General features: G+C 34.3%; 2 protein-coding genes across 2 annotated transcripts in view; one reads left to right on the forward strand and one right to left on the reverse strand.

Annotated features, from left to right (window-relative positions):
• LOAG_16916 (hypothetical protein) overlaps positions 1-1,743 on the forward strand; it is a gene marked incomplete at its 5' end in the record, with an annotated part of 3,238 nt that extends 1,495 nt beyond the window's left edge. The window contains 4 exons of the mRNA XM_020449570.1: positions 187-346; positions 741-865; positions 1,159-1,374; positions 1,462-1,743. Of these exons, the coding sequence (XP_020306885.1) occupies positions 187-346; positions 741-865; positions 1,159-1,374; positions 1,462-1,518 (558 nt within the window). The 3' untranslated portion in view covers positions 1,519-1,743. The remainder of the gene's footprint in view (positions 1-186; positions 347-740; positions 866-1,158; positions 1,375-1,461) is intronic.
• Positions 1,744-8,171: 6,428 nt separating this feature from the next.
• LOAG_07595 (TAG-18 protein) lies at positions 8,172-10,539 on the reverse strand. Its single transcript, XM_003143128.2, has 6 exons — positions 10,418-10,539; positions 10,220-10,310; positions 10,001-10,134; positions 9,688-9,839; positions 9,455-9,550; positions 8,172-8,499 (listed from the first exon to the last, which is right to left on the reverse strand). Exons 1-6 carry the CDS (start codon positions 10,504-10,506, stop codon positions 8,459-8,461), a joined length of 603 nt encoding a protein of 200 aa, XP_003143176.1. The 5' UTR covers positions 10,507-10,539; the 3' UTR covers positions 8,172-8,458.
• Between the last annotated feature and the right edge of the window lie 3,947 nt (positions 10,540-14,486).

Raw genomic sequence — 14,486 nt, forward strand, 5'->3', positions numbered from 1 at the left:
TATATATATATATATATATATATATATATATATATATATATATATATATATATATATTACAGGTCTTCGAATAATTTTTTATCAAGATTAGATTCTGAAACTATGTCTAGAAATTCATCTGAGTTCAAGAAAGATGCCTAGAGATTTTCAATCTTTTGTCCAGCATTATAATGCTATTACTTGCAGCCTTTAGTAGCTCCAGTGCGATTGTCACCTCGTAATGAGCCACTGACATTGTTTTTCACTGATAAATACGTCTTCAGTAATCATTACTTGTGCCAACAACTGTGCATCGATGGAATGAATTTTATTTGCACAGAACAATACTACATGTACTGGAAAGCTAGTAAGTTCTTTAGTCATCATTTAAATAAAAACAATATTGTTCTATGCTTCCTGTATAATGTATTTTCTTGAGAATATAATAGTAAAGTGCCAAATAATTACTTTGTTCGATTTTGACCTGCAGTTTCACTCAACTAGTTGTTTCTCTTTTGTACTTTTAAATAAATGTCCAATTATTTAATCCTGAGTTGATGTGGCTGTTGAAAATTTGGAATGTGTTTGAAATTCCTACCGTCGTAATCATCACAGCTTTTTCTGTCTTCCAGTAATTAATTTGCATACTTTCACTTTTGCATACGCTTTCTCGATTTTCGATCCGTCAGATTTTGTGACCAGTAAAGTACTTGTCTATTGGGTGGAAATAAAATTAAATTTGTACATTGTTTGTGTTTTAGAATTGTTCAAGGACGAAGATACTGCGATGGCGATAATGGCAAGCCATGATCCGAAACAAATGAAAATGCTGGGCGCAAAAGTGAAAAATTTTAGCCAGCCAATTTGGGACAAATTTTCGACGCAAGTTATGGCCATTGCCAATCAAAGAAAGGCAGATATAATTTTGCTTCTGACTTGACTTTTATTTGTCTGAGCTGCTTCCATTGTTAAATTCATCATGTCTGCATTGTGATTTTACAGTTATCGGTTTTACGTGGGCCTAACTGATGTTTTGTTATCTAATAAAGCTTGGTTAGCAGCTCAAAAAACTGGTTTGAAAATTAAATGTTATGACCAGGCGTTTAACTCCTTGGTTTGTAAAAATTAAGTTTAGTCTGCCATTGTAGGTCGATATTCAGTGATAATATACTATTTCAGTACGAGCAGAACAAAGATCTTCGACAAGCATTATTTCGTACAATGTATACAGTTTTGGTTGAATGTAATCCCCGAGATCAGCGATGGGGTATTGGATTGGGGATGGACGAACCAGACGCTTGCGATCCGCAGCGGTGGAGGGGTTTAAATTTGTTGGGGAGGCTACTGACTCGAATTCGTGATCGTATGGCCGAAAATGCCATTTATAGGAATGAGGTGTGTTGTAACTTTCACTCAAATATTTTTTTTTTTTTTGTTCAGAGCCAGTTCACAGCAAATTTTTTCATTTTTAGTACTTTTTAGGTTGTTGAAGCTCAGTCGATTATACACTTCAAGGGTTTTCTGGGCAGAACTGCGTAGATGGGAATTCCTGATAGTTGCAATATCTCGGTGTTTCCTGATATGTATTTTTCCTGTCGACGTTGTAAACTTCTAGCCTGAATAGAACTAACAGTCTTCATTACCACCATTCTGACTTGTGGTAATATGTGGCTTTCATCTTGCTGTATTTAAATTATCAGACTAGCGTACTCTGTTGTCACTTTACTAACCACTAAGCGGAGATGAATTGTTGGAACAAAGTTGCTCATATGAACTCATTTATGTAGAATACAAATAGTGATATAAGTGAAAAGGGTAATACTTTGGAGGGGTAATACTGCCAATTTTTCGTATGTTACCTTGGTCGGTTGCATGTGGTGGTCATCAAGTTTGCTTCGGAAAATATAAACATTATTAAATTTGTAAACGAAACTTTCCACACTTTTAAAGGTTTTTATAAACAAAAACTTTCACACCTTTAAAAAAAAGTTTTTTAAGAGCTTCGCAATTTATCTTTGCTTAAAATTATACTTGTTGTTTTATAAACATTACCACTTCGGTGGGTTTGGAACCAATTTTGATTTTTGAGATTTCGCTGATTCCTCCCACTTTTTGTGTCTCATTTTTTACGTTTTCTTTATGTGCTTTCAAAGAAACATGTACACTCACATTTAGTGCCTTTTGCTTCCTGACTTTTTCACGGGGTGCTGAATTAATTGCTTTTTCGCAGCCATTTATATAGTAGCCTTTTCAACAGTCAGAGTACATATGAATAAATGGCGAAGCCATGATGAGAGCTAAAAAAAAATACCAGGATTTACTAGCTGTAACTTACTGTACTTATTTAGTTATGAAATCTCTTTATTTGCATGTTGTAATGCTTTGGTTCATAGCGCCTGGTGAAATTTTGCTGATTTTTGGTTAGATAATGTCTAACTTTGACCATAGTAACTCCAGTTTTATTTAACTTACAAGCTTTATAATTTATTCGGAAAGTAATAAATTTAGTACTGAACTACTACTGCTAGTTCCAGCCCATCATTAGTATCTATTCTATTTATATACTATTCATGTACTCAGGAAAAATTTTGATAGCTTTTCTGAACCTTGCAAATACAGCCTTTCTTGTACATATCTCACAGACATTCGTGTTCATCTCATTTTACTCGTCTCGTTTATATGTCACTTTTCCTTGCAACGTTGCATAATTAATTCAGGGAGACTTTTTCAGTGTTTTTGAAGTCAGTAATAAATCAGTTCTCATCAAGTGATTAAGTATTGTAGTCTTAATTAGATATTTAATATCGTGAATGATATAATTTGTTAGCTGTGCACAAATGTCCGTCTAGGTCCTGGTACGCTCTTGACCTCATTCTAATTTTTTTTTTCATAATTTCGTAAATGTCATACGTTAAGCCGCACACCCACTTCACTTTCACTGGGGTATGACTAAATATACATACCCACTTTTACTGGGTATGTATATTCAGTTTCGTGTGGAATTTTGTGGACTGCTTGGAAATTTGATGATTCCTGTATTAATTTTCTGGTGTATTATATATACATGTAATGTAGTAACTGCTTCTCTCCAATGTATTGGCTCGATGTTGCTGCCTACTCTTACATACCAATTCCTATTTTTATGTTATTGCTAGTTTTAAAGAATTTCATCGTGGATCTCATTTATCTCCGTAAATTTGTAGGGATCAAATTGGGTTCAGTAGTTTCGTCCCACTGCTATCATTTCCGTACCATTTTAGACGTCTAGTATCCGCTGGCTTTAAGCTTATAACCTCGACTTTTACTTTCCTCCACTGATCTCTTGATTCATTTAATTCATGGCGTCAGTGATTCAAGCTGTGTGATTTCAAAAATTAGCTCCATTCTTTATTCTTAAGCCGTCAATCATGGTGTCTCTTGACCAGGTCAGGAAGTCCAGCAGTAGGTGCAGTTGCTTTTCAAATGTTTACCCAAGTAATTATGCTTTCGGGAGCAGTATGATGTTCATATAATATCTACCGATTTCTACTATTCCCCCAATTATCGTTTTACTTAGTCAAGAAGGCGTTAAGGTTGTTCTTAAAGTAAAACGCCAAAGAAATAATAAACTTTTGAAGATAAGTTGCCATTGAAAAAAAAATCCATTAGATCATTATTTTACCATAGCGAAGCATATTCGTTCAGGCATGATTTTGTGTAGATTTCCGAAAATTGAACAGTTTTTTCTTCAGAGCAGGCTAACAACGAGCTTGATGCAAGCTAAGTTATATGTTTTTGGCTATAGTTTGGACCAGTGTGTTTTGTCGTTATTTTTGATTTCAGTTGGGTTTTGCAAAAGCAAAATTGATTTGCCTCAATATTTAGAATACCTTTTGACATATTGTTTAGTCTAGCAAATTGATAACGTTTCGTGTAATTCCTTTTTTACTGCAGTTGAAAGGTAAATTTTGTCAACTGCAGAAGTGGTTAGTCTTTTAAATTTTGTCAAAAATTCAAGGACCTTGAAATTAGAGTAATTTCATTATATCAGGAGATATTGACCCAGTCAAGATTTTCAACAGCAAACATCCGTGGGAAGGGAGTTGTGTGTTATTCCGTAAATAGCCGGTAATGTTGATAAGTGGATCAACTTTACTTACCTATTGTCGTGATCATGTGTATCTATTTCTGAATAATTTCCGTTTTATATTTCTACTTTATGGTCGTCTTGTAAACCTTCAAGTTGCTGCCGAATACTTGAAGTCTTTTCTATCTAAATATTCCAGAATGTCCTTATCATTCTCCTGTGTTCATGTTAAAAAACAGTTCGTTACTTAGGACTGTTCCAAGATTGAAGTTGTTTAACGCATCACGGGTAAAAACTAGAATTAAAGAGTTTTTTCTGGATAATATTATTTCGTTCATTAAAAGTGTTGGCAACTGAAAATATATGCTGTGAATTATGTTTTGCATCTGGAGTTGTCTCAGCATCCGATTTCAACGAGAAATTATTACGTTTTATTTGAAGAAATTGCCGTTACGCAAAACTGGTATACTTTAGAATAGTTTTGGCCTCCTTTGTCTAAATTTGATTTGCTTTTAGTGTTATTGTACCTCTTTCCTGTCGATTAGTGTATTTGTTAATACATATGCATGGCATTTTCAATTTCCTTTCTCTTGTTTACAGAGATTTTGAACTGACATCGCTCTCTTTCATGGACTGTACACATATCTTTGCTTGATGGATCGTAAAATTTTTTGGGACAAATGATGTCCTAGTAACAAGTCGTGGAAGAGAATGAAGCCCTGCTGAACAATTAAGATAATTGGTCAAAAGAATTGTAACAAAACATTAATGATTTTCGTCGGAATATATCTGAAGTGAACTTTACTGAATTGGATTTGGCGTATTCAGTGGCATAGCAAGTTTCAGAATGAGAAGGGTAAGTAGAAGGGGGAGATGTGCTTTCCCCCTTCTACTTATCCTTCTCATTCTGAGATGTGCGGTAGAGGATGTGATTTGTTAGGATTAAGCTTCTGTTCTTTCATTTCTTATTTTGAACGCCTACACAACTTACTGATTCTCACTATTTTCGTTTCTGTTATTTTTTTTGGTAGTTTTAGGCGAGGTGCAACACCAATTTCGAATAATTAATTACATTTTGCTTAATATAACTGGACAAACAATTTGTTCTGATCTCATATAATTTTTTAATGATTTTCCTAATATCCTTTGATTTTCCTAATATCCTTTACACTGTCAGTTTTCGTTTAAATCTTGATTAGTACATCACAATAAGTACCTCTCAATTCCTAGATTTTCGCAACATTATCAGTGTTGAAATTTTCATCCACTTATTAAATTTTATGGGTGTTTCTTGCCGAAATATTCCTTTTTATCGTCCGAACCATGTGTCATTTATCTTAAATGCGTATGTAATAGGTAGTTTTTTACAGTACTTTATTCGGTTTATGCTCGATAATATCATTAGCAGAGCATTTTTTTTTATTTTAGTGTATTTTGTGACTTGATTTCAATGACCATTACTGTTGTTTGATGTTTATTTGTGATATCAATACTGTATTTTGATATTCAGTTCTGTACATGAGCTTACCATGATACATCACATTTATAAGTTAATTATTGTTACTAACATTTCCATAAACATAAAGGTACTACCACTTTTGTCTTATGTGGGTTTTTGCACAGAACACATTCCTGCAGAGAAATTGTCTCTGAATGAATAGCAGTGCATAGTAACGGTGTCATCAGGATTTTCTGTAGCTTTTGTTCGAAGGGTAGCTACTGAAGTAAGGATTGGTTGAGATCTTTGCTTTCCTTGTTGCCTCACTGTGTCCGTAACATTTTAATATTTTAACGACAAGATAGCAAGCTGGAACGACTTTTCGCAAATCCATTCATTTGAAGGAGAGTTTGAACTGTTCAAGTACTACAGAGAAAACAATGTTAGTATTTCGAATAAACCATATTACTCATAATCTATCATGATTGGGTTTTAGGCAATTTCCAGAGACATGATCTCATCCCTGAATTTCGTTCGGTTCGAAATATATAGTATGACACAAAACTGTTTTGTGATAGAGTTTTCACTTCCCTGGTAAATTGCTCATCAGTAACAGCTTTAATGCAAAGGGCAGCAAGATCCACCTATTTCATCGCTTTTGTTTATCACACGGTTTATGCGATAGTTCCGCCACTTTTCGTGAATGAGAATTTTTTTTTAAAGGAAATAAAATGAGCAGTAGATCGCAAAAAATCAAAGTAACTAAGGAGAGGAAGCTTGATGCAGAAGAACCCATGCGATCGAGCTTATTTTCGATGAATCGCGATTTTTCATATTACTGTAAAGGATGTCTTAAGGTACTTGAGGAAATGCTACTAGTTGATTTTTGGAAATTCTATTCATAAATTGTACTGGATTTCTTTTAAATTCGAAGTATGCTACTAAAAGCAACAAGTCGATTAAGTACAACAAACTTTCAGTGTACTGTGAATAAGAGAAGCAATTTCAATTCAAGCAATTGAAATGAGATATAATGCAGGGTATTACTAAATCACACAGTAAGCGGCTTAATTTACTTATACTCTGTGTTTCATGACGCTGAAAAGTGACATTTTCAGATGGATGGATTGTTTTGCAGACAACTGTTGTAGTACTGAAATCTGATCCGCCTTATCTCGTTTTTCCCAAAGAGTTTTCATTGTAAAACAGCTGTTCCAATTTCCAATTTAACCCACGTTAAAATTATTCCCTCTTCCAGTTTATTCACCACGACCAGTTCTGGTTGGTTAGATAATAACAAATTGTTTAATAGAACAGACGCAAAAGTAAAGAGGAAATCTTTTCTCCGCCATCTTCCTCTTCCAGCCATCTTTTCCTAGACCGGCACCATACCAATGGAAAAGGTCGATTCATCAAGATTTCCCGAGAAGTAGTATTTTGTTGATTATTTAGCTCGTTTTTTTTTTCTGATATTAATTACCTAGGTAATCGTGCATCCGATCAGAGCCAGATGAACAACCGTAGAAAAACTAATTCTGTAGATAGAATCGAGATAGTCATAGGCTGGGCAGTGGAGTGTCCCTCAATCAGAATTGCCTTCTGCAAAATTTTCAGCCACCTTTTCTGGATATTTACCTAGCACAGATAGATAACTAGCAAGAGATGTAGAAGGATGATTCATAGAGTTTATGCATTTTTTGGAGTTCAACAGTTCTCATACTGCTGATATTTTCTTTCACCTAAAATATAGAAATAAAAAAAAGGAGATGAAGTTGCAACGGGAATAATTCAAAATCAGCTGCAAAAGTTGGAAGTACTGAGTTAATTTATTAACTTTTCCATGAGCAATTCTGTGCTTTTGAAGTTTATGAAAAGTATTCTTATTTCCTAATAGCGTTGATAACGTTGATGGAAAAACACTGCTGAAAAAGAAAAGCTTTCAAATGAAAAAATCAGCGTCGGCAGAATTGTGCTTAAAATGCTTACACCAGTATGGTTGTTCATGTTGACTGAGTTGTATTCTCGTTGAAATCGACGATAACAACGGAACTAAACATTCGAATGAAAGTGATAATTTGAATTCAGTGCTAACAGTGGTGCTATGTAATGGCTTGAAATCGATCTCATTTGAAAATAGATTTAGAATTGAAACAAGGGAAAGTGATTCTAATGAGGTACAAAATTGAACTGCCTGAAAAGGAATGAATTGTTCTCATTCACTGCATCAATGGTAAACCATGTATGAAATAGGTAGGTAGTTATTATTGGCCGGAGCGTTAGTTCGAACGAAGATCCCTTATTCACTTGGGAGAATTTCATTTTTATTCTGCTTCTGAAAACACCTTTCGCATTTTCACGTTCCATTTCTATGCGTCACTAACTGTTTTTTTCAAAGATTTTGAACAGGAAACCGCTGAAAGCATATATTTCCTGAATAACTTTCCTGGGAAACTTTCTCCTTCAATTAGATAAGTACAACGATTATTTATTAAAACTGCTGCACTGTGATGATAACTCGACTAATATAGGACTTGCCGTTATTAAACTTTTCGGAAGTTCCTTATAAAATTATTCATAAGGTATTTTTTTTTAAATCCATCCTCCTCTTAGGCAACCAGTTTTCAACACATTGTACTCCTAAAATATATATTGAGAACGTTAACTCTAGAAATAAAAGAAAACATGAAGTGGCAATGAAATGAATAATTTATCTAGCGTAATATGTATTTTGACGAACACATTGACCAGTTATCGCAGTCTTTCAATTGTCATTCAAAAACAAATTAATTTTGTTCAGATTTGGAAGAGTAGGACGACGTTATTTATGACACGGCAATTTAAAAATACTAGGAAAGAAAAAAAAAGCAGTTCGTTTGAGATATGCGTTACACTACCATCGAATTTCTTGCTGGTGCATGTTGAAAGAATAAACGATTCAACCGTCAGATTGTAGTGGCAAAATTTGCTTTGCACGATTAAGCGAATGCGTAGAAGTAACGTCGAGCACCATAACGTCCTGAAGACGTCTAGCGACATTAAATGATAATGATAGTAATCTCAATACTTGCTAGAAACTGGTTTTAAAAGTATGAAAAAGGACTATCTAGCATGTGTACTCAAGCTATTCTTCGTGATATTTTAGTCTATCCACTGGGATAGGAAAATAAGAACAAATCTTTTCAAGTCATGACAGACTGTGTTGGGAAAACGCGGAATATTTTTACTAACTCAAAACGTTTTGTAGTGCAAATATCTCGATGTAGATTGATAACGATATGAACATATCGATATGAACGATATGAAAATGTCTATAAAAGCCGTTTTTTTAGGTCAGTGATTCATTACATAAAAATAATAGTAATAATGTAAATGCGACCTTAAAGCAATCAATCATTTGTCCACCTCTCATCTCTCAAATTGATAAATTTATTTGCAATGTTTGAACTTTTTGACTGATTTGTTATTCGATTTTAATGGTAAAGCCCTTTGTGCTGCAGGCAGCGTTAACTGTTTGAAGATCCAATATATTAACCAAGCTTATATTCTCATGCTGAAATATTGTAACCAACCAAGCTTTTCTACTGTAACCTTGTTCTGGTCTATTAAGAGATAATATGTATTTTATGGGAATATTGTAAACCAATCCCACTATATAAACAGATGAGCCAATTAATGAGATTTAGTTCCATCATTATCGCTCTTGGAAGAACAGCGCGCTTCAAAATCCTCCAAGTATTTCTATAAATTTCCAATCTAGTCTAGTGATCGACTGTATCTGTATTACTTGCTGATACCTGTTTATTACCTAAAGAAAGTATGAATACTCCAAACTCAGCAAGCCTTCCGCTTAACCATTTTCCGTCGTCTACCAATAAAAGAATTAAGACTTCTCTAATAAAGTGCAACTTTCAGGCATACTGCGTATCCTTCAGATGATGAGATAAATACTATGAAAATTCGATTGAACTTACCAGCTGGCAAGTACACATCAGTCCAGTCTTTTCCTTTTCTGGAAAGCGCTGATGGAAGAATCCAAAATTGATCCAACTTTCCAAAGTCAACCAAACCTGTTCATAAAATGCAATATAATTGCAATTTCTGTAGCAGCTAAAAAAATCTTTACCCAACTGTCCTTTTTAAATATCTGAAATAATTCAGTACAATATGCTCATAAACAAAAAACTATTATCCTAATATATATTACCTTCTTTGTACATACGTATTGCTCGTTCCACATTATTTCTATCCAAATACCATGGTTGCCAATTATTCCACAGTGGTCGATCATAATTCGGATCACGATAGCGACGCCAGTATGTTGGATTCAGCCAGTCTGTATACCACTTATAGCGAGACCTGGAACAAATTAAGAACAGTTCCTCAGAATAAATAAGCAATCTTTTTATGAGTATATTTTACCTGTAGTAGCAGAAAATGCGAAACAAAACATAGATTATCGTGTGATCAAGTTGAAAAAAAATTATGCACCGTGAAGCAAAAGTTGAGAACCAGTTTACCAAAAAGCAGGATATTCAAAACCAAGACTTCTTGGGATCGGGTCAGTGTTGAGATATCGGCGAGCTGCAAATCTGTAGTCTTGCCAATGCAATGCAGTGTTAAAAAACATGCGGTCGTGGTAATAATCGTCCAACTATAATCTCACGAAATTAGTCTTATTTTGTTAAATGTTAAATTTAGTCATAGGAATCAAAATACAGAAAGAACAGTAAACAGACCAAATCGTAATCTCGTCGGTATTTGAATAATGTTGATGGACGATATCGTTCACCAACGTGGATACCATCTAAACTGGGCACCGATGTTACTCTAAAATTCAGAACAAATATGAATTCAAAACAACGATGAATTCAAAACCCTGGAAATATTCTAATACAAATGAAGTATTTCCTAAAATTTCCGGAATAAAAACGAACCGGGTAAGCGTGGCTACATCTCCTCTTTCAACGGAACGTGCACGTGGTAATGTAACTGCAGATCGCGCCCTGAACACTGGGAAACTCATCTTTCATTCAATCTTCAATATCTCTGCCTCAAATTATATGCAGGTAAAAACGCAGTCACTGAAATTCTGCAAGTAGCACTGTGTAGAATCGTTTCCACCTGTCTTAAGTTTCTATGCACGCTTACTTAACTCTATTATGAAGGCAAAATAGTGGAAATTCAATAAAGAAATTGTGATATCTCCATATACATTAAATAGTCCTCCTTTAAAGGATGAAATTTTCCACTTCGATAATCAGTAGATTGGAGTAATTCAGTGAAGTCAATAAGCTTTCACTAAGTAAAAAGTAACTTTCAGTGCGAAAATCCCTGAAGAGATACGAAAACATGGTAGAGTACGAATGTTTGTTCAGCAAAATAATCTGTTGTTGGAGGAACTCAACTTCGAATGTATCCAATATGAGTTGCATCGTTTGTGCCGAAGATCCAGAAATGAAGGAGATTAGTGGAGGAGAGAGGCTGTTATTATTTGAGATAAGACGGAACGTAAAAGTTATTTTGCACAGCTGAGAATAACTGACTGATAATGAAAGAAGAAGACTGTTCATTAGCAGTAAGATAGTAAGTTGTTTCTAAGAGTAAACTCATATATAAATTCTTTCTTATGGCTCTATTCAAGTCTACTTCGTACTTTTCGAGACTTCTGAAATGATTTCTCAAACGAATCGCAAGAGCAGTGGTCCAATGTGACGGGTGGTCCGCAAGAGCAGTGGTCCAATTTTTGGCTGCGCTACTGTATGTCACACAATACCTTTGAAGGGCCAAAAATTCATACTTGGACCTAATCGATATTCCAATTCTTTGGAATGCTAATTCAATTACGGACGGGAAAATGAAGTACTATTAAAATCATGAGCGAAAAGCCACAAAAACATGACCACATTAATCGTGCACATTAAAGCAAAATTGTCACGAGAAATAACACATTTCACCTTTACCTTCATTTGCTGTCGCGGAACCCGACCTCAAAACCGGGCTTTTAGGCCCATGGCAAGGTAAAACAACCTGGTTGTGCGAAGCAGAGTGATATAAGAGCTTGAGAGGATCAGGTAGTTCCAATGATTAACAGTCTGTCTCTTTCTTTTATCCCTCCCCTTGATTCAAGGCATGTGCTCAGTACACTTGTCACTCACAGCTGCCCAGTGATGGTCATGTTTTGTTTTTCCTCTAAATAAAAAGTTTATTTGAAACTTGTGAATGTAGAATTATTCAAAAAATGCATAATCTCTACTGCAATTAAATTCGCTCATTTTAATTACTGAATCAAACTCAAACTCATTGTCTATCTTGCCTTAGCGTAATTTTCAATTTTATTGGATAAAACGATAAGTTAGGTTTGGGGGATCATCGCTCTACCAAATTAATGAGAAAGTTTTTGATTTTCTTTCACCACTTCATTTAATACCTTCCTACTGGATTTGGAATTTCAATGCAACGTGGATGCTGCATAGCCACGTTTATGTTTTAGCTTCAACATTCACATAATTTGACATTCGATCATAGAACATTCTCAAGTAGAAAGATTTGCTATACACCCGAAATGTTTTATATCTCCTCCCAATGATAATTCCTTACTTGAGCATACATATTTTGTCAACAACTGCATGTTTTAATAGATCATTGACTATGCAAAGGGCAATTGGATCTGAGCATGCTGCTCCACAGTGTCATTTTATTTATCTAAAAACTGATCTAATTATTCTTTCTTTTTATTTTTTGGAAAATACTTCATGTAGTAATAAAGGTTTAAGTTCATTATGGTCATATTTTTGTTCTTGTTAACCCGCTTGTTCCCTTTAAAAACTTGTTATTTTATGGATTTACATCTGATTACGTATTAGGGGCTGATTACGCCTTACATTTTATTACGGGCTTAGGAAACTGTTGTGGAAGCTGTATATTTGTTTTTTTTTTTCTCTTTGTTTCGAAGATAGCGACACGATGATTAGAGATGCTCTAACAGCTGTTTTACATTCATTCTTTACGGCAAATCTTTTTAACGATGAAACAGAGTAGTACTTATTGTGTGCACTCAGTATATCTCGACAACCTTATCTTACTTTATTTATGTTTCTCCAGTCTTCCATATCTTCTTGTTTTCTGTCATTTTTTTTTCTTTTTTTTGTATTTTATTGCCTTCTTTTTCCACCATTATATCTTGATTTTAGAAATGGGTCTAATCAATGATTTCGTAGAATAATTGCATATCTCCTCGAGTCTTTTAAAAGTGGAAAAAGTTTACAGAAAAATGGTGAACTTTTTTAAAGCTTGTAGATTCAGTGACCTTGATAAAAGTGGCAGTGACATTGATTTCATTACTTTTCTCTTTTCTAGCAATTAAAAAATTTCATATGCCCTTTCCACATTCCATTTTATTCTGGTCAGGTGGAAAATTCTTAATTCTTTCAAACACTTCAGACAAAAATTTCGCCGGTGATTAAACAAGTAAACTGTATCACACATACATAGGCATAAACAAACATGCATACTCATACCGAAAATTTTTACTGCAAACAAATGGAAAATGAAGACCTTTTTTTGAAAAGGAATAAGCGGCATGGAGGATTTGCGGAAAATTGACACCAAAAAAACTTGAAATAGCAAAATGATGGACGCCAACCTTATTTTAACTAACAGCTGTTCGGAATTCCTCCAACATCTTCAAACTCTTATTGAAATACGTTCTAATTAGATAAATTCAACATCAATGGCATTTATGTTTTGAAGGTTGTATTTTGTTAATTTTTCCAAAAAACCATTGTTTAGAATTTTCCGTTTATCATTGTTCAGGAAAATGCTTTCATTTCAGTACTTAAAGCATGAAATTAAATTGGTAAAGGTGAGCTCATTTAGAATAAAAGCCTTATAACCAAAACTTCTTTGGTGAAAAGCTAGATGTAGTACTTCTACGATAATACATCAAGCCCTCAAAAAAGGAGTCTCTTTTCTACCATTTTTAATTCATCATTACTTGATCATTTTGTCAAACATAAAAATTGAAAATTTTCAAATGATTCCACAGTTTCTTGTCTAAATACTGTAAGTATGAACATTTTTTAGAATTTTCGGGAAATCTAACTGGCAACTGACCAGTTAAAGTTTTGTAAGATTGGCTTCTGTCTGACTGAAAACTTTGCATAGAAATGTAATAAGCATTTCTTCTACTGAGTACCGCTCAACTCTTTTTGTTCTTGTAACTTCGTATCATCAAAGGTTTCACGATCATCGTTGTCACAGCATTTCAAATGGTCCTGACGCTTTCTTTTATTGAACGAAAATATAATAGATCTGAACTTTTTAAATTGAATGGCCGGTTAAGGAAAATGAACGGAAATGCAATCAAATAATTTAACATGGTTTTTGATCAAGAAATCAAAAGTCTTTTAGTTCTGAAGTTACTTCGCAGCTTCACTTTAGCAATTAGTGCTTTTGGTCTTTTTCTTGCACAGTTGAAATGATTCATTTAACGGTAAGTTGTTAGCGATGACAAATTTTCGAATATCAGTCCAATGATGTATGTTGAGCCACCGCATATACAACTGACTCACTTTTTGTTCGAAACTCTTCAAAGCTTTCAGCTTCAATTAATACAACTATAATGACAGGAATGCGCAAAATAGCATTACATTAAACACATGAACGTCAAACGTGATTGTGTAAGTATAAAATGTGTTGACAGCATTCAAGCAATGGGAAATTAGAAGAGGGACAAAAAAGGGACAATATAGGGCAAGAAAGTTGATCATATCAGGTCAACCTGTCAAAATTAACTCCATTTGGCATACCCATTTGCCAGAGGACAATTTTTCATTTTTGCTTCCTCCGCCATCAAGTGAGCGAACTCAGTATGATATCAGTTCCATAACAGTCAGGCGGCATAATGATTAAAGTATGGTTGATCTGCTTATCCTTGATATGTTCCATGAATCTAACTGCCTCATTAGCTCATTAAGGTAATATTTCGCACATTTCGGATAAATA

This window comes from Loa loa, assembly GCF_000183805.2.
Source record: "Loa loa unplaced genomic scaffold supercont3.28, whole genome shotgun sequence".
Lineage (NCBI taxonomy): Eukaryota > Metazoa > Nematoda > Chromadorea > Rhabditida > Onchocercidae > Loa > Loa loa.